At 39.5% G+C, this 24,562-nt stretch overlaps 2 protein-coding genes across 6 annotated transcripts in view; one reads left to right on the forward strand and one right to left on the reverse strand.

Annotated features, from left to right (window-relative positions):
* Nucleotides 1–1,052: 1,052 nt before the first annotated feature.
* On the forward strand, nt 1,053–7,551 carry LOC114571587 (neuropeptide FF receptor 2). Of its 2 annotated transcripts, none has more exons than XM_028602631.1 (4): nt 1,053–1,140; nt 5,628–5,963; nt 6,221–6,320; nt 6,500–7,551. In XM_028602631.1, exons 2-4 carry the CDS (start codon nt 5,636–5,638, stop codon nt 7,392–7,394), a joined length of 1,323 nt encoding a protein of 440 aa, XP_028458432.1. In that variant the 5' UTR covers nt 1,053–1,140; nt 5,628–5,635; the 3' UTR covers nt 7,395–7,551. The 2 variants fall into 2 exon arrangements, with proteins under 2 accessions (XP_028458432.1, XP_028458433.1); XM_028602632.1 differs by lacking the exon at nt 1,053–1,140 and adding an exon at nt 3,380–3,436.
* Nucleotides 7,552–24,019: 16,468 nt separating this feature from the next.
* Nucleotides 24,020–24,562, reverse strand: part of LOC114571509 (probable global transcription activator SNF2L2) — a 7,232-nt gene continuing 6,689 nt past the window's right edge. For all 4 annotated transcript variants that reach the window (XM_028602477.1, XM_028602474.1, XM_028602475.1 and 1 more), the window contains exons 5-6: nt 24,446–24,562; nt 24,020–24,317 (exon numbers count right to left, since the gene is read on the reverse strand). The exon at nt 24,446–24,562 is cut by the window's right edge and continues 28 nt beyond it. In XM_028602477.1, coding sequence (XP_028458278.1) covers nt 24,184–24,317; nt 24,446–24,562 — 251 coding nt within the window. In that variant the 3' untranslated portion in view covers nt 24,020–24,183. The remainder of the gene's footprint in view (nt 24,318–24,445) is intronic.

The following is a 24,562-nucleotide window of genomic DNA, read 5'->3' on the forward strand; positions in this document are numbered from 1 at the left end:
TCACCTTGTAATGCAATAGTCTTGCAATATCTACTACCTTTTTGAAGATAAGGTAGACAAAATAATTGGCTCTGTCTGCGTGCTATGACATTTTCTGTGCAGGACATCACAGAGGCTGATTTGTAATGAAGGATGAATGTAGAGGATGAGTGTAGAGCTCAAGCTTTAAGCCCCTGAGGTGCTGTTCCACGGGTAGAGTAATTGACGCACTTTTTACTTTTTTGTTCAATGAAAGTCCAAGTCATATTTGCAGTTAAAACTTTGGGTTCCATTTATTTCCATGAGATCTTGTCACTGCTTGTATGTATGCCTGTGTAGTGTTGTAGTGTTGTGGTGTTGGTGTGTGCGTGTGTGTGTGTGGTACATTAGAGTGTCTGCCGGGGCTTTAGTCAAGTCCAAGACCAGGACTAGTAGAGACCGAGTGCAAATGAGAGACCGTCAATACCGAGACAGAAAAAAAAGAATCCTCTTTAAGACCACTTACTTACCTGTTTATAATTGATGTGATGTGAGAGACAGAATATCTGTTATATCTTGCCAAGTTTGTTAAGTTTAGTTACTCATTTTTTGTCTTGTTCTGCACTTTGTTTTATTTTGTATTCACCTTTCCCTCTTGTTTCAGATCCTGACTATGTGTGAGTTTCCCGCCGTTGTGACTGTCTACTCCGCCCCTGATTGTTTTCACCTGGTCTCCCCTATACCTCTTGTATAAATAGTCCTTGTCTCCCTTTGTCTTGTGCCAGTTCGTCTTGTCTTGTCTCCATGTCAGTCTTGTCAACGTTCCAGCCAGGTTATATACGCCATTAAGTTTGTTTGTTATTATCCTCCTTGTGAGCTCCTTTTGTTTAAACCATTTTTCTAATAAAGACTTTATTTTGTTTAACTTTCAACCTTATCTCTGAGTCGTGCATTTGAGTCCTTCAGTGTCGTGTGTCTCAGTTGTTACAATCTAGTATTTTAAGATAACTTTAATATCAGAGTAACACACTATAGGATCAAATTAGACCATATTATTTACTTAAAATATAAAATGTTCCCATTCTTGAACTTATTACTTGTCCTGAAGAATCCACAGTACGAAGTGCTCACTGACGTATCCGTGGCCAAAATGAAAATGACTGATACCAGATGATGATTAAGGTAGCCTACTGTATATGATGCTACTGTTTATTCCCTTGCAAAGTGTACAAATGGGCAGACAATGGCTGTCGGTATGTGGTTTTGGGTTTCGACTTTGACATTCATTTTAAAAAAGCCCATTACAAGTGCAGCGAAACTGCAGTCTTCCACCTCAGGAGTATAGGCTACTATTTAACAATAATATGTTGAACAAACAATGGCGACTAATGCAAATATGGGAGGACTTGAGCATACTAAGAGAATGTTTTGATTGGAGCTACCTCTTATGAATGTCCTTGACACAAAAGCACACACTAGTCGTCACACACACATGCTTAACTCTCTGTTATCGCAACTTGTCGACTGCTTCCTGTGTATTGCTTTCGACAAAATTTCCATAACAGGGTTCAGTACACCCTGAAAACTGTATTTTCAAAAGTTCCCCGTCTACCAAACTTCACACAAACTCCAGCTGACAGTATTTTTCTGCTTCTCACTCCTCTCTATAAGGTGAGAATCCCTTCAGTCTGACAGGATTTATGCTAAAGGCGTTTTAACGTGTTAATTAAACATTCTGCGGCAACTGCAGTTACAGTTGCATAAAGGGTTTTCTCTGAGAACACTAACAGTGATGAACTGCATGTGTGGAAACTGCCGTTCTATAATTTCTCCTCCAGTCAAGTATCAGCCATCCACTTATCAAGCACCAACCCTCCCCCTCAACCTGCTCCACGTTAGTCAGGTACCATCCTGCACAATCAGTCCTGAACTCTTCCTCTCACCTCTCGCTCCTGCATCAATCATGTTGACCCTTTATTAAATCTTACCTCTTCTAACCCCTTAAAATCTATCATCTCCCAGTTTTTACCATCTAAGCCAATTTTCCACATTAATCATGAATAATGTTTTGCACTTCATCCTATTATTTGTGGGATGTGCTGCAGCTAGCGTTAATAAAAACACTTCAGCCAACATGTACCATAAACCCAATTGAAATGCTGCCCTGAGTCAGAGTCAGTCACAGAGACTTGTGCACCCCACAGACCTCACATTTTCTCCACGTAAGTGCAGTGCAAGTGTGAGGTGTAAAAGGTAAGACCTGATCAGTGATGGGGTGAGCACTGAGGGGGAGGAGGACAGGTGCTTGATAACTGGAGAGTTGATCCAAGACGAGCAATGACATTCCTTAAAGGTCCCATGGCATGAAAATATCACTTTATGAGGTTTTTTAACATTAATATGAGTTCCCACAGCCTGCCTATGGTCCCCCAGTGGCTAGAAATGGTGATAGGTTTAAACCGAGCCCTGGGTATCCTGCTCTGCCTTTGAGAAAATGAAAGCTCAGATGGGCCGATCTGGAATCTTCTCCTTATGAGGTCATAAGGAGCAAGGTTACCTCCCCTTTCTCTGCTTTGCCTGCCCAGAGAATGGACCTTTTTCACAGCAGACCTTTTTGACTTGTCATAGTAGGAAAAGCCCAGCTGAAATTGATAACCTTAACGATGGCTCAGTTCCATCAAGTGTCCCAGTAAGCTATTTCAGTGAGTCAGCATGCACAATACCAGGGCCTCTCCTAAGTGGAATGCAGCCATCAGTAATGGGTCTGAATACACGCGTGCTGTTCCTACTATGACACGTCAACATGTCTGCCGTGAAAAAGGTCTATTTGGCCCACCCATGAGAGAGAGACATCATGGCTTGCAAACAAGCAAAGTGGCAGTTGGTCAAAGCCACACCCCCACCCTTCACCCTGCCCCCCCTCTCTCCTCCTCAATAGCATTTAAAGCTACAGACACAGAAATGGCACATACTAAGAAAAGCTCATTGTGGGACTGGCTCTAGTGGCTGTTATTCTGCACCAAGGCTGAATTTCAGTCAAATATAAATAAATATATAAAAGCATCCAAAAAGCAGCATGTCATAGGACCTTTAACACCTATATGCCTGATACCAAATATAAAAATGTCTAGGTCTCTGTAGATGTCCAAAGTTTGGACCTCATCGAGGAGTCAGTGCATATAGTGCATGTACACTGTATGTATTGCATTCAATTCACACGCCTCTGGACATGTACTGCTCCTAGCACCTGCACCGCCCAGCACATCTCTCCCGAGTGAATCCCATCTCCTCCCTGTAATCTATAAGTGCTACAGCAGTCTTTGCCAGGCAGGCGGACTGAGCAGAAGCACAGGGTCTCACATACTGTAGGGATGAGAGCTTGCAGCTATATGCTCTGAATGAGTGGAATTTCTGGATATATATATATATAGCATCTGCAAGGACAGAAGAAAGGGACTCAAATACTGTTTCCTGTAAGGTAAGAAAATAAGTGTCTAGTGTGGAATTATTTGGGAAACTTCAGATTTTTTAATTTAGATAATCTACTTCTGGAAGAAATTCTCACTTTCCAACCCCCCTCCTAGGCCAATTAATCAATTAATTATACATATACTGTATGATCTACTTTTGATAGTTAAATGTGGGGTGGCAGTGTGACTACACATTGATTTAATACAAAGACATTTTGTCAGAAAAATAATGAGGTTGTCTTTCAGTTATCACTGAGGCACGGTAAAGACTGACATGAACGCAACCCCCACCAGTCAGGACTTCTGAAGGAATAGTAAATACAATAACTTATGTTAACTTAAGAGTGATAAAACTGTTTGATTTCCTTGTTTCTTATAAGCATATTGAATCTCAGTTAAACTATGGATCTCCAGGAATTGATTTTTGGTCCCAGATGTACTTATAGCATTTTAGAATTGAGCACCAACAGCTTCTCAGTTATCCATGTAATTGTTACAAGAAGAGTAGAACAGAAGAGTTTCAAGGAAAACAATCAATTCTTCCAAAGCGGTGCTGATTAAAAGACAAAAACACTCTGATCTCATTCCACAGAGGGTTTGATTTCCAGATGTTAGTGCTAGACTTAGACCATTATATTCAGTTCTCGTTCGGTATTTGCTACAGTGTAACGAGCTGCACAGGGATGTGATTGTATGAGCAAGGAAGTATAACTAGCAGTGCGGCTATAATAAAAACATCTCCTTTACTCGGATTATCTTTTGGAAGACTGAGAAACCCGAACAGTGGCACAGTGGGCTTTGACTTGTTGTTTTGAAATGTTTTAATGATGTTCCAGCAGATTCAATTAAAATGTATTAGATGTTATTTTAAATGCACAACGAAATGTGAAAATGAAATTGGTTAGACTACACAATGGTGCAAAATAGTAATTATTGACTACAATAACATATTCATCGCTGAATTACCCTGACCCACTTTGCTCTGAAATGTTCACACTTAGATTTTACTTTGTCCTTTAGTTGCACAGTAGAAGTTGAGCTGCACGGAGTGAACACATCAAGCAAAAAACACAAGTTGGATTAAACTTAATTCAAGTCCTCCTCCGGCAGAAGGCAAAACGTTAATCATGCTGAAGATTTTAGACAGAAACGTTTCCAAAACCCATTAAGATGTGAAAAATGTACCAATCACATAAGTGTCAAAAGTAGTTCTGAGTCAATAATTAGCTCATGCCATCCAGAATGCTGGATGTGGATGATTGATGTAACCAATTGGTAAACTATCACCCACGCTCTCCAGCTGCTCTCAGAACTGATTGGTCGTTTTAGTCAGCACGTTGCTATCAGAGAGTGTGGGAGAGCATACACTTGACTGAATCAACCCACCCACAATAATCAAAAGACAGAATTGGACAATTGATTTCTGGATATGGTTCTATTGTTTTATATACAGTACAGGCCAAAAGTTTGGACACACCTTCTCATTTAATGCGTTTCCTTTTTATTTTCATGACTATTTACATTGTAGATTCTCACTGAAGGCATCAAAACTATGAATGAACACATATGGAATTATGTACTTAACAAAAAAGTGTGAAATAACTGAAAACATGTCTTATATTTTAGATTCTTCAAAGTAGCCACCCTTTGCTTTATTATTAATAAATTAAAAAAATTCCACTAATTAACCCTGACAAGGCACACCTGTGAAGTGAAAACCATTTCAGGTGACTACCTCATGAAGCTCATTGAGAGAACACCAAGGGTTTGCAGCGCTATCACAAAAGCAAAGGGTGGCTACTTGAGGAATCTAAAATATAAGACATGTTTTCAGTTATTTCACACTTTTTTGTTAAGTACATAATTCCATATGTGTTCATTCATAGTTTTGATGCCTTCACTGAAAATCTACGATGCAAATAGTCATGAAAATAAAGGAAACGCATTGAATGAGAAGGTGTGTCCAAACTTTTGGCCTGTACTGTAATTACCATTGGCTCCTTATCCTGGATGGCAGGATTGCACTCCCACTGGGAGGATATGTGTAGTGGTGTTCTGCTTTATAATTGGTTGATTTGGTTAACGGAGGACATGGAACATTTAACCCATGACACATGCACTAACATGGCGAGCACATATTAGGTTATCCGTGTAACATACCTCTGCCTGTCTCTATTTTTCTGTCGCTCTCACACCCAGATATCACCATGACCCAGAATCTAGTTCTCAACACCACCTGGGAGGGCTTGAACCCTTCCAATTCCTCAAGATTGCAGGAAAACCCTTTGACCCACCTGAACATCACCTATGTTAACTTCTACCTCCACAAGCCCTCTGTGGCTGCGGTCTTCACCGTCTCCTACCTGCTCATCTTCCTGGTGTGCATGGTGGGCAACGGGGTGGTGTGTTTCACCGTGCTGCGCAGCAAGAACATGCGCACGGTCACCAACCTGTTTATTCTCAACCTCGCCATCAGTGACCTGCTGGTTGGCATCTTTTGCATGCCAACCACGCTGGTGGACAACATCATAACAGGTCAGGTTTTCACTCTCTTTCATAATATGCCTACATTTAAGCTGAGTTATAAAAGGAGGAAATTCCTTAATCAATATGTAATCTAACTTCTGTATTGGCTTGATTTGTAAATGGTTGAAATATTCAGCTTGTTTAAAGGTGCAGGAAAGCAAGTCTAATTATTTTTGCCCATTAGGAGCAGTTTAAGCATTTGAATTATTCATGCCTGTTTTTCTTCAAATTCTTTTTTTTACACTTTTTTTCCCTCTTTTCTGCAGGATGGCCATTTGGTAGCGTAGTGTGTAAGCTAAGTGGTATGGTTCAAGGGATATCCGTGTCAGCCTCTGTGTTTACTCTCGTGGCAATAGCTGTTGACAGGTGAGGGTTAATAGAATCACTGGTTATTATATAACTCTTCTTATGATCTGTACATAGAGGTGTGATTAATGGACAAAACAATGAACTGAGTCTATTTATGAAAAAGGTTAACTATTGAAAAAAATTGTAAAAGACTTCTTTTCCTTCATGCGTTTACCTCCAATCCCCTTTTGTGTCAGGTTCCGCTGCATTGTCTACCCTTTCAAGCAGAAGCTGACCATCCCCACCTCAAAGTTAATTATTGTCATCATATGGGTGCTCGCTGTGTCCATCATGTGTCCCTCTGGGGTCATGCTCCATGTCACAAAGGAGCAGAGGGTGCGTATAGTCCTTGGCAACAACAACGACAGCCGCCCCTTTTACTGGTGCCGGGAAAATTGGCCCAATCAGGAGATGCGGAAAATCTACACCACTGTTCTCTTTGTTAACATCTACCTCGCTCCTCTCAGCCTTATCGTCGTCATGTACGCCCGCATTGGCTTCACCCTCTCCAAGACTGCTATTTCTCAGGTGAGGGCCGGTGGAAGCGTGTCGGAAGAGGGCGGTGGAAGCGGCAAATCTAGAACGGAGGGGCGTCACACAATTTCGAAGAAGAAGAATCGGGTGATAATGATGCTGCTGGTTGTGGCACTGCTCTTCATCTTATCCTGGCTTCCGCTGTGGACGCTGATGATGCTGAGCGACTACGCCAGCCTGACAGAGCACCAGTATCGTGTCATTAACATCTACGTGTATCCCTTAGCTCACTGGTTGGCCTTCTTCAACAGCAGCATCAACCCCATCATCTATGGGTTCTTCAACCAGAACTTTCGCAGAGGCTTTCAGGCTGCCTTCAAATTCCAGCTGTGCTCTGAGTGCATTGGGTGCCAGAATACCTACTCCCATCAGATCCGAGGGAACGCTGTACTCCCAGTCCAGCCGGCTGTCCTCAGCAGATCGGGCTCAGGGGTCAGACCAGTGTTAATGGGGAACGGTACCAGCTCACGTCAGGAAAGAGGGAGCTTTGCTGCTAGAAGTCATATCAAAGAACAGGACCTGATCATGGAGGACCTGGAAAAGGTGTCCCAGATTTAGACCAACTGAAACTGCGCAGCACATGGACACTTTCAAAGGATCTGAGGCTTCTGGAGAACCATTCTGTTTCAAGGACAATACAAAAACAGTCCTGAGAAATATATGATTTAACTCCATGTATATTTGTTCCGAGTAAATGTACTTGCAAGCTGTGCAACATTTGTCATCATGAATCATTTTAAATATTGAATGTTTAGCATGGTGCATATAGCAACGGTCAGTGTAAACACAGAGAGTTTAAAGGCACAGAACTCTTGCTTTAAAAACTTTAAAAAATCATGAATAAATAAGCAACATTCAAAGTGAAAGTTGGGGGGGGGGGGAAACATGATTATTATTTTCAATTGTAATCCTTAACATGTCAGTGGTTGATTTGGCAATGGTTACCGTGGTAACAGAAAGTGCAGTTTGCGAGCTACTTTGTCAGAAATCCACCAGGAGAGCACAAGGTGTATCTGTTTGCAGTGCAGTGTTTTTTTTAACAAAGGTATGTTTACATGCTGCACACAGCATCGGGGCACAGTCAAGTTGGGTACCTTGCTGAGGAGTTGGATGTGTGCCGCTTGTCGCTTTGTTGTTTTCTCGTTGCATTTTTGATGAGCGATAATGGTTCGGCTAACCTCGGTGATGAACACATTGTGTTTCCTGTGACCGCTCACAATAAAAGCCACCAGCAGTAGGTGGCATGAGATTTCCGTGTTGATTGCTTTGATTTTTTGTTGTTGTTCACCTACTGTTAACCTATCCAACTGTGTTAACTCCTATTTTTAAATTATCTTAGCAGTGTGATGTAATACTGTGAGATTCAATGAATGTGCAGTTCAATCTGGCTATTATTCAGAAGAGCACTGCATGTTACTCCTAATGCTGGCAGTGTTCAATGTTTCAGAAAGAATATAGGCCTGGAATTGCAGACCTCTCAAGGGTGATGTGCAAGGCAGTTTGATGAGAATTGTGTCAGTTTTCTTCAGACAAAGTGCATTCTCTAGAGTCCCGAGGCAATTGTGCTGTGACAAACAGTAGCAGGGGAAGAGGATCGCAGGCTCATTTGGAAAGCCTTTTATGCCCTCCTGCTTCCTCGCGGGGCAGTATAAAATCTGAACCTTTAAAGCACTGCCATGTCAAAGAGAAGAACGTTTATATGCATATTAGCTATACTAATATATTAGCATTTCTTAGTATGACTATGGAAAAGAAGAAATGTGTAATGTAGAGCCTCAACTAAAAACAGCAGATAAGATAAACTATACAAAAGGTGTGGAAAACACTGCTAGAAAACCTTCATGTCTCAACCAACAAAAATGTCAACAATACAGTATGTTAGGCTTTCTAACATAATGATAATGTTATTTTGCTATTGATGTACCTATTTCAGGTAATAGTTGTGTACAGCAGCGTTGTAAAATTGACGTTATTATCTGGACTAGTTACCTCAACATGTGATTGAACAGTGTCGATGCTGATACTGGTCCAGGATAACATGTACAGTTAAAAGTGCGGTGTTTGGTGTTTTAAGCCCCCAACATCTCTACTAGGATTAGGCAAGGGTTATGGTTAGGGTTAGGGTTAGGTGCCTTGAAGTCGACGGTCGCAGCGCTGCCTTGAAGTCGACGTTGGGGGCTTAAAACACCATTGCTACATACATTTGATTGATATTCACTGTGATTGTAAAATATTTAATTTGATGGAAATCCTCATATTAAAGCTTTAGTGCGTAACTTTTTTGATATTAATGAACGTCCGTTACATTCAAGCCATTAAGACTATCAGCTCCACACAACTCTCCCTGTATTTCTCAGTATGGCTATGTTCAGAAAACGGTGTCGTCCGGCGACTTTCGTGCGTAGAAACTCGAGTGAACATATGTTCTGAAGAGTCCATCATGTTATTTTAATCCTTCGTGTCCTCCTTGGTTACAAGCAACTGTGTGGAGGAGGGGTGGGGGGCGCTTTGCGATTACGGAAGGTTTGTGTCATGCAGATGCACCAACAGTGTTGTTGTCATTACTTAGAATTCCTCATGGGGGCGACAGAAACAACGCACTATGGCTTTAACTCATTATCATCATTATAGGATCCTTTCATTTTTGTGAATTATTTATTATTTTGTACTATTATTGATGCATTTGTGCCAAAATCTTTTGTTTGTTTTTGACCACTAGTGGTGTTATGTTTTTTTTAAAAGTGGGTCCCTCTTTTGTTTCTGTCAAGGACATGCATACGTGTCGTGACACACATGCCTGCTGTTGCTTTCACACTGTTCTGCTGATCAACAGTTGGGGTTGGAACTTCTCCGAAGAAGACCACAAACTAACAAACATGATTTAAAAAAAAACCATTTCAAAACATTGTGCTTGCTCATTTATGAGGAAAGCAAAGCATTTAACATGTTTATTAGAACTCAAGAACACACACAAAAGGCCTTTTGTTAAATTAAATAATTTGCCAAATCAATGATAAGCAGCACATATTGTCAAGTTCGGTTATGTGTTGGTTATGAAAACACTCTCAATGATACTATTAGCAGCAGCAAAAATAACCAGCCTCAGGAATAGAAGGAACAAGAATATCTCACTGAAAGAGCCATGAAGTGTATGCAGTGTATTCAGTGCACACTTGCACGTAGATTGCACCGACAGGCTTGTTTATCAACCACCACAAGAAGAATGTAAGGAAATATGAACAATGTTCCTTAGTGTGTCTGTCTTCATACACATGTATTTATGTTTAGAATATGTAATGTACATTTCAACCACTTTCTTTTGGCGTATTCATTATATTTGATTTGGAAAAAAATATATTGATAAAGATATTGTACTGCCAATGTTCTTTGCTGCTTGTTTGCAAAAGCGATTTTCTGACAGTTTGCTAATGAAAAATAAAAAGGAGCAGTTACAAAACTATATGTTGAATTATGTGACAATAGAAATAAAATTGTATTTCTATGGATGTTAAAATGGGTACGTGATTATTATTCTTACATCTTAGTGAGGCTACAGAGAAGAAGTGTAGGTTTTGTGAGAGAAAATGTTTGAGAAAATAATGTGTATAACTTATGTTAAAAGTCTATTTGAGAAAGGCCAACAGATTCTCACTCCCATCTTGTAAAATACAGACGCTTGATCAGGTGCCTTTGTCGTTATTGATGCTAAAAGTGTCCTTTAGCGTCATATCTAAACACGCTTTATCTAAAGGCACTTGGTCGGGACTATTGGCATCATTTTTGATGCAGTTAGGTTAAGGAAAACGTCGTGGGTGGGCTTATGTTTCCATGACACGCGGGAAGAACGGACGGTTGGGTTTAGGAAAAGAAGAACGGACGGTTGGGTTTAGGAAAAGAAGAACGGACGGTTGGGTTTAGGAAAAGAGAACGGACGGTTGGGTTTAGGAAAAGAAGAACGGACGATTGGAAACAAGACACCCGTGTGGACACACTAACTTTCCCTTTTTCCATTTTACGGCGGGATGCTATGACCATGTTGCCTTTGTCAGTAACTTTTGTCATCTTGGCCCCAAATTCTGTTCATCTCTTCCCAAGCGGCGCTCAGACATCGCTCCAAATTAGTCGGCATGGAGTTGAAAGAGAGACTGAATAAGTAACAGATATTTAAAAGAAGCAACTGCTGTAACATTGTCACCGGCCTCCATGCTGCCTTTGACTGTTTGCTAACCCTGTTTTCTTGAACGTGACGGACAAGAAAAAAAAAAAAACAGAAAGGCATACCTGTCTACCAACAATGGGAAAGCAGTCTTTTGCCTATTTGCAGGTTTACCAGCTTTTAAAAAATCCTGCACACGCTAATTTTGGTGAAAAACTGTGTGTAAGACAACAAAATATTTGGTGTAACTTAATGATTTCACTAAATATCCAAACTTGGTCAAAGAAGGTCATTTTTGACACATTATTTTCCTTGTAACCTAATTTACTGTCTTGCAGTTAAACCCTAATCATGTGTCTTCATTACCAAAAGCATTACTTTATAATTGTTTTGAGATTGATTTATCCCTGCCCCCCTATTTTTAGTGGGTTTAGTTTCAGGCTTTAGTCTGTCGAAAGATAAGGCTTGTTGTATTTTATATTTCTTATTGCATGAAACAACCAAAGCCTCGAGCACCTCATGATGATAAGCCTGAGTCATGTAGAACTATCACACAATCTTCCTAACAAAAAGCGATTTTCTAATAACTTTAATGGGCTGGCCAGTATAGGTTGCTTAATGGGGCCTATATGTGAAATAGATTTTAATCTAACCTCATTTTCAGGTCAATTTTCGAATTTAGAATGAGGCTAGAGTTACTGCAAGAGTTAATGCAAGGTGTCAGAAATCTCTATATATTTTTTTAGAAATGTTGTTGAAAACAAGACATCCCTTAAGGACGTTTACACCTAACATTTATTCAACCTATAATCCAAAATGGCACACAGCGTCATGTTTCGTACACAGCTCAAACTATTTATATATATAATCCAGTTCTAAAATAAAATGCCTTTTTAAACAGAGATTTCCTCTTCCACTTGTTAACTTATTCCAGTTTCCTAAATTTAATTTTGATTGAATCATTGTGAGAGATAGAGACATTTATAATGCTTCCAATGACAGGGTTGAAAGAACAGGTCTTTGTCTCTCTCTGGTATATTACTCACTTTTCTTTTTCTCCTCAAACATTAATATGCACCCATACTTATATGGTATATTAAGGAGAGAAATCCCAGCAGTCCTTCAGCAATCTACACTGTCAGCTAAGCCATGAATGCTAAATATTAGATGAAGAGGCATGGTCCTGTGTGCATCTCTTTATTGGTTTCTTGCTTCTTTTATGCCTGCTATGTTGCCATATTTCCATATTTATAAGGAGGAGTATGTTGTGTCCTTCTTGGAAATTGGTTCACAGTAAGCACAGTTTGGTCAAAGCAAGACTGAAAGACAAACTAAGAATATAATGTCTCAACCCGGCTCAAGGCTGGACAAAGGAGGGGAGACAAATGTGTTTATATTTGCATATCTAATTGGGAAATTAACGTAAAGACAAACTAAGAGGCCATCCACACGGAAACGCTTTTTGGTGTAAACGCACGTATGTTTTGCATCGTTTTGGCCCTTGAAAACGGCGCCCTTGCGTCTTTGTTTGGATGGCGAAGCTGCATACTTGCGTATCGATGATGTCATCGCCACACCCCTCGACCTCTAGCCTTCGACTTCTTATCCCGTGACGACGTCTCATAACAACAACAATGGCGGACTACATGCTTGTGTTCCTGCCATTGACATATATATAATGGACCAATAGACCCCGTTGCTCTGGACGGAGACCAGTGAAGGCTATTAGAAGCACTTTTCCGGTGTGCCAAGAGAAATCTCAATCATTCCCAATCTTACAGAGACGGAGAGAGTAGGTGTATGTAAGGAGATAACATGGGCACAGGCTAATTATTGCTAACTAACATGCTAGTTAACATTAGTAATTAAAACTAAACATCTCATGTAAGTCAAAACTGCCTGCGAGCTTCTCCTGTACTATACGGTAATTCCTCTACTGTGCGACAGTAAGTCACTTGGTTATGACATAATCGTTAGCTTATTTTTACAAAAACGTCTGCTACGGAGCCATAACGTGAGGTACAAGGTAATGGAGCCTTTTATACATTGTTGTGTTTCTTTAGAAATAAACAACGGACAAATATAGTCTTTAAACGCTTCAGATGTAAAGTTATTCGCTGTCAAGTGACGTAAAAAAAAAATGGCGGTCAGTGGAATGCTAACAGGAGGTGATCGCTTTGTAGCAACAAAATGGCGCCATCGGAGGTTCAAGTTCTGAAGCGAAGCTTACCCCCTTGGTTCCTGCTGGAGAAGATATTAGGGTTACTAGGGCTATTTGGTTTCTTCTCTTACTGTCTGTTTGTGTACAGCGCGCAAGCTTTATGTGCATGCGCCGCCTCTTCTTCTCTGCCTCTTCTTCGCAGCCTCTTCTTCTCCATTTTTGGTGAATTTCTGTGGCAGAAACAGTGCCACCTATAGGCCTGGAATATGAAGTGACGTGTTGAGTCATTTACAAATGGATCCGTTTGGACGCAAACATTCTTGAAACGATGCCAGGGAAGAAGGGGGGAAAAAAGATCGTTTTGGTACGTGTGGATGTGGCTTAAATACAACAATACTAGTGTGAAGAGAGACTTGCTGCTGTCAGCCAGCCAAGGTGAGTTCAATCTCAGCCAGCCCAGGTGACTTTAATCTACCTAACGACATGACTTGGCACACCAGGGCCAGGCTCCTGGGGGGATTTGTTTAGCAGGCCTTCATCATGTCTTTAGCGACTGAAATCGGATACAGGCAAATACAAAGATAAATCTGCGCTACAGCTGTGCCAACACTTGAATGACAGATAAGTAACAAGGGATCAGAGAGGGTTATAGTGGGAAAGTCTAGTGAAGAGCGAGCAGGGACATGTGGGGCTTCCTCTGGCGTGAAGTGCTCTACTGTGATCCTCAGACAGATAGACAGCTTGAGAAGAGGAGAATTATCAGTATGGAAGTAAATATTATTGCAAACATCAGTTAAATCTGTTGATGAGAGTGATATTTTAAGCTGTTCAGATTTCAACAAGTCCTCCACAACATACAATGATATAGTTAATTTAGTCCTAGCCTCTAATTCCAACCAGAGGAGCGTTTCATAAATTAATACAACCAATACAATACAAAAAAAAAAAAAAACACATATTGTTAGAGGTTACTTCACTTCCAGTTACACATCTGACGCAGAACGTGATGTAGTTCCGTTTGTTTGATTAAAAAAACTTGCCGTTATTTTTTATTTTCAAACAGGACACAAACTATGGGTCGTAATTGCGCTTGAATAAATGACTTATGAGGGCGTTTTTCGGGGTAGGACCTTCTCTTCTCGATTTTAATGTGTACAAAAGCAAAGCAAAAACAATGTAATGCAATGTATCATGTCATTTTGTGTCATCTTATCTCATAATATGTCATGCAGTCTCATCTTGTGAAATACTATCTTATCTTTTGTTACCTCTTGCCATCTCCTGTCATGTATTGCCATCTCATCTTATTGGCTCTCATTAGATGCACATATCAAAACTAGACATGGTCCGATACCATTTTTTGCTTCCTGATTCCGATACCTGAACTTCCGTATCGGCCAGTGCCGAGTACTGATCCAATACCAGTGTGTCATGTATTTTATTATGTTTTAACAGCCGTATACTACTATCCCTGTATGGATGTGATATGATTTCTATCATTGTTGTAGGGCCCGACTCAGGTTAAACTTTTAGTGAAACATGAACAAACACAAACGACGAATGCCATAGAACTTAAATAAACTACTTTAATCCGTGCATAAACTTCAGTATTTTCCAATACTGATACCAGCATATAAGGCAGTATCGGAGGCTTTTCGGAAAACACCAGGGAAATTCACACAACATGTTGGCAGTGAAGCTGCATATCTTCCTTCTTCACAACACATAAATTGGCTTGGAATTAGTTATTTACAGCTGTAAAGGGGGCAAAATGGGTCAAAAGCACATTATATACATTCCGGTCATTTACTCAAGCTGCTGTATCCAATAACGTTGCAATAACGGCCGGACTCAGGTTAAACTTTTAGTGAAACATGAAAAAACACAAATAACGAATGCCATAGAACTTTCTTCAGTCATAATGGAAAAAGAACATAAATAAACTACTTTAAAGCAGCTCAGGGCTAAATTACGTCGTGAGATCGGTGCATAAACTTCAGTATTTTCCAGTACCGATACCAGCATTTAAGGCAGTATCGGAGGATTTTCCGATACTGGTATCAGTATTGGAACATCTCTAATCAAAACACCAGAGAAGTTCACACAACATCTTTGCAGTGAAGCTGCATATCTTCGTTCTTCAGAACACATAAATTGGCTTGGAATTAATTATTTACAGCTGCAAAGGGGGCAAAATTGGTCAAAAGCACTGATAAATCCAAAAGTTAGCACTGCCAAATTCAGAATGCAGTATATTGTAAGATCAGATGTCACCAAGATCACAAAGTTTAAAGGTACGCTACGCTGTATACAGTCAGTGAAGCAGAAAACAACAGCAGAGGAAATACAATAACTGAATTATTGACTTCTACATTCCGGTCATTTACTCAAGCTGCTGTATCCAATAACGTTGCAGTTCTGTAATTGTACGTGTACCATGACAGAAGACAGCTGATATGTTTTAACATACAGATAAACTTGTCAGCAATATGAGACCGACTTGAAAAAGGCTAAATAAATGTGAAATGTCAAAAAAATAATGACATATCCATTTGACCCAAATGTCTGGCAAATGAAGCATAAAATCAGAGCTACATGTTGATTGATTTTATATTACCTTACAAGACTGACAGTGAAAAAGTAATGAGGTCAAATGTGCTCAACTGATATTACATGTGATTAGCGAAGACCATACTATCTATTAAATCTGTGTCCTAGGGGCAAAGAGAAAATGGATTGTCATCTCAACAGATTAAAGTCACCTTCCGGGCCCACTAATCTCCATTAGTGCATCTAGCTTCAACAATATTGCTATCCCTGCTCCTCCATTAGGTTTACGTGTCATTTTATACAGTACGTGCTACTTTGTTTCCCAGAGCTATTTACTGTAGGAGCCCACGCCTTTTAGCTAAGGACGTTAATCGCTAACATCTGTTTGGAGCTTTTTTACTTCTGACAATCTGCACTTCATTAAATGTTAAGGATCATATCTCAATACTTTAAATTGATTTACTTAGTTTTCATTATCGTATTCTACCAGGGGAGCACTGCAGGAAACTTTGACTGAACAAGATGCTAGACAATTTATATTAGATCTGGAATATTGACACGGGTTGATGAGGTATACTCTCATGAGCTTTCTGGTGGTGATGGATGTGGGATTTGGATATAGATATACAGAGAACAACTCGGTAGCAATTCAGATGAGAATATTATCACTAAATCCAACAAAGGGGTATTATTTGGATCAGTGGTTTTAGTTGTCTGTCTCACACTCATCTGACTGAACACATATGCTCTGGTGCAACAGTGTTTTAAGCTAAATGCTAATGTCAGCATGCTAAGATGTTTACAAAGACGTTTATCATGTTCACTATCTTAGGTTAGCGTGTAAGCACGCTAAGGTTTGCTAATTAGCACCCAACACAAAGCACAACACAACAGCAAATTGCCACAACACGACAGATTTTACAGCTTTTAAAATATTCTCCAAATCATAACCAATCATCATTTTTTAGGTCCTGTCTCTCGGCCAGCTATTGGGTTCAAATAATGTTTCTGAGCTAGAAAAATCCACTCCAATAGTAACAGTGTTGCAAGCAGGCAACCCTCATTGTGATACATTAAAGGTTGCTCTGACCTCCAGACTTCAGACAGTCGGCTGTCAGAAAGCACTGCAATAATAAGCCATTTAAGCTATGTCATGTCCACAGGCTGGTGACTAAAATACTAAAACACTGTACTGGGTATTTTTGTGTCTTTTATTTTATTTTTATTTTTTTTTGGGGATTTATATTTATTTTATTTTATCGGTGAAGGACATAAGAAAACCCAGCTCTGTCCCTGACAATTAAACTGACACAGTTGCACAGAAGCAGAGATGTGGAATTGAAATTAAAGAAGAGCAAGAATGTTGACCCTAACACTAATTTGATTCCCTGGGATCTTGGAGGAAGTTTTTTTTTTTTTTTTTAAGACAGACGCTCTATTAAAAGACACTGATAGGGGGTTAGGACTCTTTTTTTTTTTTTTTTTTTTTTTTTTTTTTTTTTTTTCTACCACCACCTCTCTTCGGAGGACAACTTTATTTTTATTATAGAGCAATATTTTTTATATACACAGTATGTTACATTCAGATTTAGAATTACATTCAGTGCATTAACGGTTGCCCCACCGTGACCATTCACCCTGTTTTAGTGAGACCCTGGATCCATATAAGGGCAGGGGGGATTTAAAGCACCACGTACAAAGTGTAACACATAACACAGAAGGAAGTGAGACGGGACAATAACAGAACTGACAAGACGGGACTGGACAGGACAGTTGACAAACACCAGGATGTAATATAAATAATTGGGTAGAATGATCTACGATTCATATTAGGGTGATCACGGTTTTCGTGTTTGAAGGGAGTTGGAAAAACATGTTATGCATAAGTGTGGATGGTGTTGCTAGTGTGTGTATGAGTAAAGTGATAACTGTAAGGGAGAAATAATGAAAAGAAAAAGAAGACAAGAAAAAAAAGGGGAAATTAGAAAAATTATATAAATAATGTAAAAGTACTAGGGAGGACGGGGCATTACATAATGGAGGAGGGAGGAATATGTCTGGTAATATACACGGCTTGTAGTTATGTTTTTGCTGAATTTAGAAACGTTAGAAATGGGGACCAGGTGTCTTCAAAGGCTGACATTTGCTTATTTCTGTGTGCATTGTGTTTTTCCATTGAGATGTATTCTGAGATTAAATTTGTCCAGTGATTGATGTGGCAAGAATTCTTTGATTTCCAGTTTTGGAGGACTACTTTTTTAGTGACAGCTAGAGAAATGAACAACGGATTCCTGAATTTTTGCGGGATGTGGATTTCGGAGACGTCACCAAGGAGACAGACTGTTGGAGATGATGGTATTCTGTAGCTCAGGGTGGTGGACAGTGTCTCGGTTACCGTGATCCAGAATTAATTAACTGGTTGACAGAGCCACATGGCATGTAGATAATCATCTGTGCTACCTAAGGTGCATTGTGAACAGATACCTGTGTTTGCTAGGCCTATTTTGAACATTTTACTTTGGGTGATGTGAGTCCTATGAATGACTTTATATTGTATATGCTGCAGTTTTGTGTTAGCAGTCATGGAGAAGGTATTCTTACAGATTGGTTCCCAGTAATCAGGGGTGGGAGAAAAGGCCAGATCAGCTTCCCGCTTGGTTGTTGGGAGTGTTATTGTTGTGTTTAGGTTGGAAATCATTGTATATAGCCGGGAGCCGGTTAGTTTTTTGAAGTTATTAATTTTCAAAAGTTCTTCTGTGAGCTGAGAGGGTTGTAACGTGTTATTGGTGATTCCGATTTTATCTTTTATTTTAAGTCTGTTTTTGTGTCTTTGGGAGGTTATACTGCTTGCATATGTGAAGTTAAGTGTCATGTATGCGTTTTTCTGAGGAATAAGAATGCTTGATTTCACTTGACTTGTGCTTACACTTAGTCTTCAGCTTCCCTTGTAAAGCAGCCCTTTGGCAGTTTGACTGAACAACATGCCAGACACTTTATATTAGATCTGGAATATTGACACAGGTTGATGAGGTATACTCTCATGAGCTTTCTGGTGGTGATGGATGTGGGATTTGGATATAAATATACAGAGAACAACTCGGTAGCAATTCAGATAAGAATATTATCACTAAATCCAACAAAGGGGTATTATTTGGATCAGTGTTTTTAGTTGTCTGTCTCACACTCATCTGACTGAACAGATATGCTCTGGTGCAACAGTGTTTTAAGCTAAATGCTAATGTCAGCATGCTAAGATGTTTACAAAGACGTTTATCATGTTCACTATCTTAGGTTAGCGTGTAAGCACGCTAAGGTGTGCTAATTAGTACCCAACACAAAGCACAACACAACAGCAAATTGCCACAACACGACAGATTTTACAGCTTTTAAAATATTCTCCAAATCATAACCAATCATAATTTTTTAGGTCCTGTCTCTCGGCCAACTATTGGGTTCAAATATTTTTTCTGAGCTAGAAAAATCTACTCCCATAGTAACAGTGTTGCAAGTAGGCAACCCTCATTGTGATACATTAAAGGTTGCTCTGACCTCCAGACTTCAGTCAGCTGTCAGAAAGCACTGCAATAATAAGCCATATATACATATATACATATATACAGTATATATATACTGTACTGGGTGTTTTTGTGTCTTTGGGAGGTTATACTGCTTGCATATGTGAAGTTAAGTGTCATGTATGCATTTTTCTGAGGAATAAGAATGCTTGATTTCACTTGACTTGTGCTTACACTTAGTCTTCAGCTTCCCTTGTAAAGCAGCCCTTTGGCAGTTCAGTATCACACTCCATGTAACACCCTCCATTGTGTCTCTGCATACTAATATTTGACAGCATTGTAGGTTCAGAGAGAGAAGATTTTTTAAATCCAGTCACAAACGAAACAGCAGTTTGAAGCTCCAGTAAGCGATGTTTTTAATATTAACACTGACTCAAATAACTCCCTGAAGTGTGAAGGATTTGCATTAACAGAGAATCCCACAGATATTCTACTGAGGCTGCAGCTCTCTGCAGCTTTTTCAGGTTGTTGTTTAATCCAACATTTAATCTAACATGCTTATTAAAGGGGTGATAGAATGCAAAACCGATTTTACCTCGTCATAGTTGAATAATGACAGTTTAGTGGGTAACTAGGACATACGTAGAACCTCAAAATCCCATTGACACCTGTTTCCTCTGCAAATCTCACAATTTGAAACTGCCTCTGAAAACGGGCAAATCTCAACGAGCCGCCTAGTTGACGTCAACTCGGTGGTTCCTCCTCATCTGGCTCTAGTCTCTCTCTTTGACACGCCCCAACATTTACATAGGCTACACAACGGACCTGAGATCAGGTAGTCTCCTGAATCTAGCTAGGTCACGCAGATCTCAGAAATTTTATACATGTTCTGTTATTTTACCATTAAATTCACTTCTGAGACTTGCAAGAAATCAACTATATAGAGGTCAAATATGGGCCGTTTTACGAAAATTGATGTCTAATTGCAAATTTTGTCCAACTGTGTGTCGGAGTTCAGCGGCCGGTGCTGCCTGTGTTGCTGCCTTGCCGCCCGGCCTGCCTTCCTTCACAGACCCCGGCCTGCTGTGAGGTAGATTGAGTTCCGTCATGGCTGGCAGCCCACGGCCCTACGCGCAAAGTCACCGTTTTTTGGGTTAGTGGACTACCAAATGCAGCTGCTTGGACAGAGCTCCAGGGCCTGCAACTCCCCTCTTCCTGCTAAATGGCCGGTGTGTGTGGGTGAGAGCGCGGCCAGCGAGCTTGTTACGCCAGCAATTTCTTACCACAGGTTCCAGTTAATCTTTTAATGTGTGTAATTATAATGTGTTGAGTTATTTAATCAAGTGATCGGTGAAACAAACGCCTCTTGTCCGCGAGTCTCATTGATAGAGCCTGCGGCTGGATGGAGCTCTATCAATGAGAGCTAGCTAGCCTCCTCTTAGAATTCCTCTGAAATTCACAAAAATTTATAAAATTTGAAATCGGACAACATTATTAGCTTTATAAGACCTTGGGGTAGAGGTTATATAAGTGGAATGACGAAATTCAAACTGTAAATATACTCTAATTAACCCAAAAATGAAGCTAACTAGCCGCAATCTGTACACATAGGATTAAAGGGACAGTCGCAGCTAACAAAACCCCTAGTGTTTACAAAAATTCATTAAAATTGAAATCTGACACCACTGTTAGCTTTGGAGACCTTGGGGTATATGTTATATAAGTGGCGTGACAAAATTCAAACTGTAAATATACTATAGTTATGCCGAAAGTGTAGCTAGCTAGCCGCGATATTTCCCATTGTATTGAATGTTACAAATAGGGCCAAAACACAGGGATGCATAAGGGCCAATAAAATATCAACCAGGCCATTTTCAGCCCAACCAATGTTACATACCCCATTAGGAGACCTTAAGGAACAGTGTGAAATACCCTATACAATCATTCTATCACCCCTTTAAAGGTCATTGTGTGCTACCTTTTAAAGTGGAAACTCAATGTAAATAGGCAGTCTGTGAAGTGAGTTGAATAGAGATCCAAAAGTTTTTCTCAGGGGCTCGCTGACCAAACCAGGCCGAAATGAGATAATTTAAAGTTATTTTCCCCTTAGTCCACACTCAATGCCTCAAAATGACAAAGTGAAAACAAGATTTTAGAATCTTTTGTAAATTAAAATGTATTTTTTTTTTTTAAATATTATATTGACACAAGTACCCTTGACACAGGTGCCTTCAATTTCTCTTGATCGTCTTTGAGACGTTTCTACACCTTGATTGGAGTCCACCTATGGCCAATTAAACTGATTGAACAGGATGTTGACAATGCTTGACAATGCATATCAGAACTGAAACCAAGCCATGAGGTTTAGGGAACTGCCTGCTAAGCTCAGAGACAGGCTTATGTTGAGGCACAGATCTGGGGAAGGCTACAAAAAAACCAGTTTGAAACAACCAGGACTTGTTCTAGAGCAGGCCGCCCAGCCAAACTTAATTCAGATTCAGCCTAAAGGTTCACCTTCCAACAAGACAATAACTAAAGCACGCAGCCAAGACAATGCAGGAGTGGCTTAGGGACAACTCTGTTTATCCTTTTCATACTTGAACCCAATTGAACGTCTCTGGGGAGACCTGAAAAATGCTAATGATCCCATGCAACCTGACAAAGCTCGAGAGGATCTGCAGAGTTTGGCAGAAAATCCAAGTATCTAAAGCTTCTTGTGTCATAGAAGACTCAACACTATAATTGCTGTTAAAGGTGCTTGAAGTACTGAGTTAATGGTCTTAATACCTGTGGCAATGTGATATTTCAGTTTTTTCTTTTTAACAAATTTGCAAAACATTCTAAAATCCTTTTTCATTATGGGGTTTTGACTGTAGATTGATGAAGGGGAGAATGTATTTCACCCTCCTGTTGTCGTCAGGTCAAATTTGACCCCTTTTCAAAGCCGGCAACAAAAGGAAGGTCACACACAGATAAGTCAAAAAGTAGTTTTATTTAACTAATAAGACTAATAATACAACTTAACTTAACATAAGTGTAATGGTGAAGACAAGATAGACGAGGTAGAAGACAACAATCATGTTTGCAATGTGTGGATGGGTGAATGGATGGTGTAATGTGTGTTGTAAGGTGCAGCAAACCAAACAAGTAAAATAAATGATCAGTTCACTATTTTCATTGAATTTAGGTGTTTTTATTCAATTTCATAGCATTTGAAGAAAATAAAATTATAAAATCTTGGAAAAAAGTGACAAATGTTGGGAAAAGTAAGTGTTGAAATTATTTTTGACCCAGATAAACAAGATGTTGCATGGTCAACGGGAAGACAACACAAAAGTTAAATGTTTTTTAGCATAAGGCTGAAATATAAACAAAATGTGAAATAATTGAAGGATTCTGAATACACTGTGTATAATAATACCACCATTTGTCACTACTTACTGTAAGCCAATAAAGATCAATAAATTAATTAATAATAATTAATCAAAAGCTTTCAATTGCATAGGAGAGACAGATTGGCTGTTATATACTCCTGTTATTGCTATAACAGAGTGCCAATAACTGCCATTGACTTTTATGGCACTGACTTTATAGACAGCATATGGTCACACAGTGGTGGGGATAAAAAAATAAATGGAAATTAGGTGCTGTATCTTCTTCTTCTATATTTCTTAGTATGTAGTTTTTTCATAAAGTGTTGCATCACTTGCATTTTTCTGTATTATTTGTGGAAATAATAGTTTACAGCTCAGGGTTTGTAGTGACCTTTCATTTGCAAGTGCTGTACGAAATGTGTCATGTTTTTATCAATTGCTACATATATAGAAAATAAATACTGCGAAGAACGTGGTAAAGACATAAATGAAAGGTGACACTGTTGCATGTGCTTATAATAACACTCGGTGCCAACCAAAAGTACAACTAAAAGTTCTCTTGCACCACCTATTGGCACCTTGTCAAAAATACATGTCACATACAGCATTTACACTCTGTATTGGACTGAATAATTGCTATATTTAAACAAAGCCTGCCCAACCATATTTTGTCAACACTCTTTTTATTCTTGGATGATGACTTCCCTGTTCTGCTAACACTAATAATAATAATGACAATAATCACCAAGCAGTGAGACTTTTGGTAAAATTTATTCTGCAAGTGTTTAAGTGATACATATTTCCAAGGATTGTCTTAACAATGATGTCTTCCACCCCCCCACCCCCACCCCAACAACCAGGAGAGTAAATGAAAAGAAATTTAGATTGGAAACTGTACAACATGTGAATATACTGTAGCACGAGGGATAAAAATGTTCAACTCGAGTACCCTTGATTTCCCCCAATCTTATTCCATCAAGAATCAGAAACAGACAAAAGTATTACTATCAGTACTAGAATTTATCAAGTCTCTTGACTTCCCACTTCCATTATGTTTTTTTTTTTAATTTATTTTTATTAAAGATGTATCATCTCTAAAATCACATTCAGAGATTTTACAGTGTTCATTTGTTCTCGTTTCCTTTAAAAACACCTTCCCGTGTGCTTCGATTCTCACGCCCTGAACACATCAACGTTGTCATCAGCGGGTGCTACTCTGGAGGAGTGACACATCATGCTCCAAGCATATGAAGGCATTTCATACAATCAAATATATTGATTTAAAAGCAGTCAGTGAATCTGTTGTTTTACATAATATCTGCAAAAGCAATCACAGAAACTAAGGCAGATAAAATGGAAATATATCATAACAGACCAGCTAAATGAAAAGAACCACACTATGTGCAGTAAGATGTGTTTAGGTGCATCTAAAAGAAGAAGGAACAATAACATTGTTCCATGAGTGGCTCTCTTTGAGTGGTCCTCATTTTATTTTCCGGTCTTTTGCTAAGAAAATGAAGAAACAAATTAAAAGGGATGCGGTAGAGAATAGACTTGAACCTGAATACAAAAACATGGAGGGCCTTTCAGTTCAACCTTCATCTTTTGTGGTGTTATCCTCTAGATCCTCATCACTGTCTAAATCACTGTGGAGCCTCTTGTCCATGGTATTTCTGCTTTTTCCTTCCTTATTACCCTTCTTGAGTTGGACTGGTAATGGTTTCACTGGTTAAAAACAAACAAAGAGTAGGGTTTTTAAGCACAGAGTGTGTGTCCTCATCTTCTTTTTACTTTCATTGGGTCACTTGTAAGAAAAACACCACCCCTTCTGATGTTTTTGTTTTAACTCTCACCTGCTGATCGAACAAATTGGTCTTCAGCTCCGCCGCCATAATCGCTGTGACTGGCGCTTACCGTCTCTTTCTGTTCCTCGTCTGTGACAATTCGCTGTCTGGCGCTCTCGAAAACAG

The sequence above is a fragment of the Perca flavescens genome, chromosome 16 (genome assembly GCF_004354835.1).
Source record: "Perca flavescens isolate YP-PL-M2 chromosome 16, PFLA_1.0, whole genome shotgun sequence".
Taxonomy (NCBI): Eukaryota; Metazoa; Chordata; class Actinopteri; order Perciformes; family Percidae; genus Perca; species Perca flavescens.

What these genes read in the sequence shown, in the direction of transcription:
- LOC114571587 (XM_028602631.1), top strand. Translation starts at nt 5,636, where the DNA reads ATGACCCAGAATCTAGTTCTCAACACCACCTGGGAGGGCTTGAACCCT. An exon ending in GGTGGACAACATCATAACAG is followed by an intron (nt 5,964 to 6,220) that starts GTCAGGTTTTCA and finishes TCTTTTCTGCAG; the next exon opens with GATGGCCATTTGGTAGCGTA. An exon ending in GTGGCAATAGCTGTTGACAG is followed by an intron (nt 6,321 to 6,499) that starts GTGAGGGTTAAT and finishes CTTTTGTGTCAG; the next exon opens with GTTCCGCTGCATTGTCTACC.